We start from the raw sequence: 3,461 nt of genomic DNA on the forward strand, positions 1-3,461 counted from the left end.
GCAAGCATGGCTACAGCTGCAATCCATGTGGTCTATGTGCTGTATTTTTATTACCATTCAGTTTAAAATTTTTTTAATTTCTCTTGTTATTCTTTCTGAAACATGAATTGTTCAGAAGTGTTGAATAATGAAAAGTGAAATCAAGTTCATACGCTTAGAATTCATAAGGACAGTAAGAGTTCTTTTTGTAATCTATAAGAACTAAACATGTAAGACTCAACCAGGATGCAGTGTTATTATATTCAGTCCCTAGAAAGGTATAAAAGGAAGTTACATGCAGGCCTCAGATTACTTATAAAGAAATGGTGGCATCCATCACTAAAGATTTATACTAATAAATACAGCTGACAGCATTTTATTTAGAAAATATCCTAAGAAGCTACTATACGTTCCCATATATATCTGAGTGATATTTCCATGATAACCTGGTTTGGAAAACACAGCTTTCTGCAAACATTTCTTGATATAGTTAGCATTTCTTGTTTTTATATTTTAGGAAATTGAAAACCAGGACTAAAATGACTTCTTTTTTTGCATTAGTTATTTTGTCATCATGAGCCCATTAATTTATTGACATAGAGACAAAGATTGATTCACCATTACTTACATTTTAGTTGTTAGTACAGTGATCACACCACAAGAAGTCATGACCATATCTTTCCTCTGTTGATGAGATTAAACTAAAAATTATTATAAACATTTGACAAATATCATCCAAAGGTATAGAATATGCAATATTAAATAGGCAACTTTATTTTAAAAGACTATACAATGCTGGTATAACTGATTTTGCCTAGTCTCATTCTACTAACAATAATACCAATGTATTCTTGCACATATTCTAATATTATATATGTGTATATATATATATATAATATATGAGTGTGTTTATAAACATATATTTTCTATTTATTTGTTTACTTTTGAAGTGATGTAAGAGCCTCCTTAGAAAGGAAAAAGTTGGTTAGGTATTTAGCTGAGAGCCACACAGCATATCCGAGCCCTGCAGTGAATGAACACAGGCAGTTCATTGTGCTGTTATTATCGATTGATTCTCCTTGACTTTTTTCTGATCGGTCTAAATTTCTTTTACTTTCAAGCAAGGCATTCTTCCCCAGCCTCACAGCTCCTTTTTCTTATTTTTTTATATGAAATAAACCTATAATCACAAAATTCATTTACTAACATGAGAGAAAAAATATTTTTTCAAAGGATTTTCAAGCACTTTTGCCATGTATTTAGGAAAGTCTTTCCAGGGAAACCAAACCTTTAAAAAAAAAGGCTAAGATGTGAATGGTTTAATTAAAGGGATTGTGTTGTGGAGTACAGAGGCAGTAGTACTATTGTTAGAGCCATTTATCTTTTTTTCTAAGTGAATGCTGATCACTCAAATATCTTTAGAACTGTCTCTAGTTAACTTAAGGTTGGAGTAAATAAATAGTTTTTAAACACAAACCATATGTCTGGGAATGCTCATAGTTTACAAACATACACAGGGCATTTTTTATAATTCACTAGAGATCAAAGCATGGCCAAATTAGGGTGAATAAAAAGGATTTTCTGATTACATGAGAGATCTAAAAATTATCCCTCGAATCCATATGGTGACTTCTCAGTCTCTTTATTGCATTTTTAATCTCTTTATTTCTAAGTGTGTAAATGGCTGGATTCAGGAGAGGCGTGATTGCTGTGTAAAACACACCAAGAAATTTGTCCACCCAAGCAATGCTGAATGGACACAGATAGATGAAGATACAGGGTCCAAAGAACAACACCACCACTATGATGTGGGAAGTACAGGTAGAGAGTGCCTTTGATGCCCCATCCTTAGTGTGAAGATGAACAGTTAATAGAATATAGGTGTAAGAGATCAGCAAAAGAATGAAGCAGGTTGTTGCCAAGACCCCACTGTCAGCATTTATCAATGTTCCCAGAGTATGTGTATCCATGCAGGCTAGTTTGATTACCAAAGGGATATCACAGAAAAAGCTGTCCACTACTCTGGGTCCACAGAATGGCAGTTCCAGAATCATTGCCATTTGACTCATGGCATGCACAAAGCCAATGATCCATGATATCAAAACTAGCCAGAGGCACTTTTGTCTGTCCATGATGCTGGAGTAATGGAGTGGTTTGCAGATGGCCACATAACGGTCATAGGCCATTGTCACAAGTAGTACCATCTCACCACCTACAAAAAAATGCACACATAGAATCTGGCTCATGCAGCCTCCAAAGGAGATGGTCTTGTTATCCTTTAGGAAGTCTGTGGTTAGTTTAGGGGTGGTGACTGAGGAAAGGCAGAAGTCAACAAATGAGAGATTGGCCAAGAGGAAATACATCGGGGAATGGAGATGAGAGTCAGAGATGATCAAGAACACAACGAGGAGGTTGCCGACAACAGTCATCAGGTAGAGCGTAGAAAAAGGCAGTAAAAAGAAGCTTTGGAGCTCCCTTGAATTACAAAGTCCACTAAAAATAAATTCAGACACCACAGACTGATTTGCTTCTTCCATTCAGTTTGCTGTAATGTGTCCCAAAAGCAAGAAATGAACTGAGAACTTCCAGAATGGGAAAGGAAAAAAAAAAAAAGATTTAATGTTCAGGTGTTAGAGATCAATTCTCATAGAGAAAATGGAAATCTTAGCATTGAACTAAGCTCAAAATTGTAAATTAATAGTTATTTATTAAAAAGGGTACACCTTTGTGACCAAAAGGGGAAGCTAACAAAGTTTAAAAGGTCACGTCAAAAACATTACTCATTGGAAACACAGTTCTTATGGACATAAAAAATAGAGACTGATTAAAAATATATAATTTGAAAGTACCTCTCCTACAGGGAAGAAAAAGGACCAGTCTCATTAATTTCTGAGCTCTAAAAATATTTGGAATTCTTTATTTTACCAAAATTGACCCAAGGCCATAATCTAGAGCTATGTTTCTGTTACAAAACATGTTTCTGTGAAACAAACTAACTGCCACATTGAAATGTGGGAGTAGATGGAATTGAACCAAAGTCTACTGCAAACTCTGGGAAAAACTATTCATCAAATTATTTGAGAAAAGATGTTTATAATCCAAAGAAGATTCTGGACACTGAATGCACATTTGTAGTATTAGATACTGTCTTGCATTTAGAATCTCCTCGTTAGAGGTTATTTCCACAAAACTATACATACCTTGGCCTGAGAAATGCTAATTCTTATATATATTGACTGGTCCTTGGCCCTCACTGGCAAGAGGGAGTACTTTTTTTGAAATTACCTTAAATGACAGACATACAAAAGCTAATTTTACTCTTAACTGTCCTTCATGTGAGAAAATATAAATTCCCATTTCATTTGTCCTACACAATTTACCTATTTTAAATTCACCTCAGCGGGAAAAAAAAAAAATTCCCTAAGCCAAAAAGCCAAATCATTCTTTTTTTTCCTTCATTCTTCCCTCCCTTCTGCATCTCC

General features: G+C 34.7%; 1 protein-coding gene across 1 annotated transcript; it reads right to left on the reverse strand.

Moving 5' to 3' along the window:
* Positions 1 to 1,332: 1,332 nt before the first annotated feature.
* LOC100656338 (olfactory receptor 4K14-like) lies at positions 1,333 to 2,516 on the reverse strand. Its single transcript, XM_003418711.3, has one exon. The coding sequence runs from the start codon at positions 2,514 to 2,516 to the stop codon at positions 1,578 to 1,580; it is 939 nt and encodes a 312-aa protein (XP_003418759.2). The 3' UTR covers positions 1,333 to 1,577.
* Positions 2,517 to 3,461: the final 945 nt, after the last annotated feature.

The sequence above is a fragment of the Loxodonta africana genome, chromosome 10 (assembly GCF_030014295.1).
Source record: "Loxodonta africana isolate mLoxAfr1 chromosome 10, mLoxAfr1.hap2, whole genome shotgun sequence".
In the NCBI taxonomy this organism is placed as follows: Eukaryota; Metazoa; Chordata; class Mammalia; order Proboscidea; family Elephantidae; genus Loxodonta; species Loxodonta africana.

Coding starts and splice junctions, on each gene's coding strand:
- LOC100656338 (XM_003418711.3), bottom strand. CDS start 2,516: ATGGAAGAAGCAAATCAGTCTGTGGTGTCTGAATTTATTTTTAGTGGA.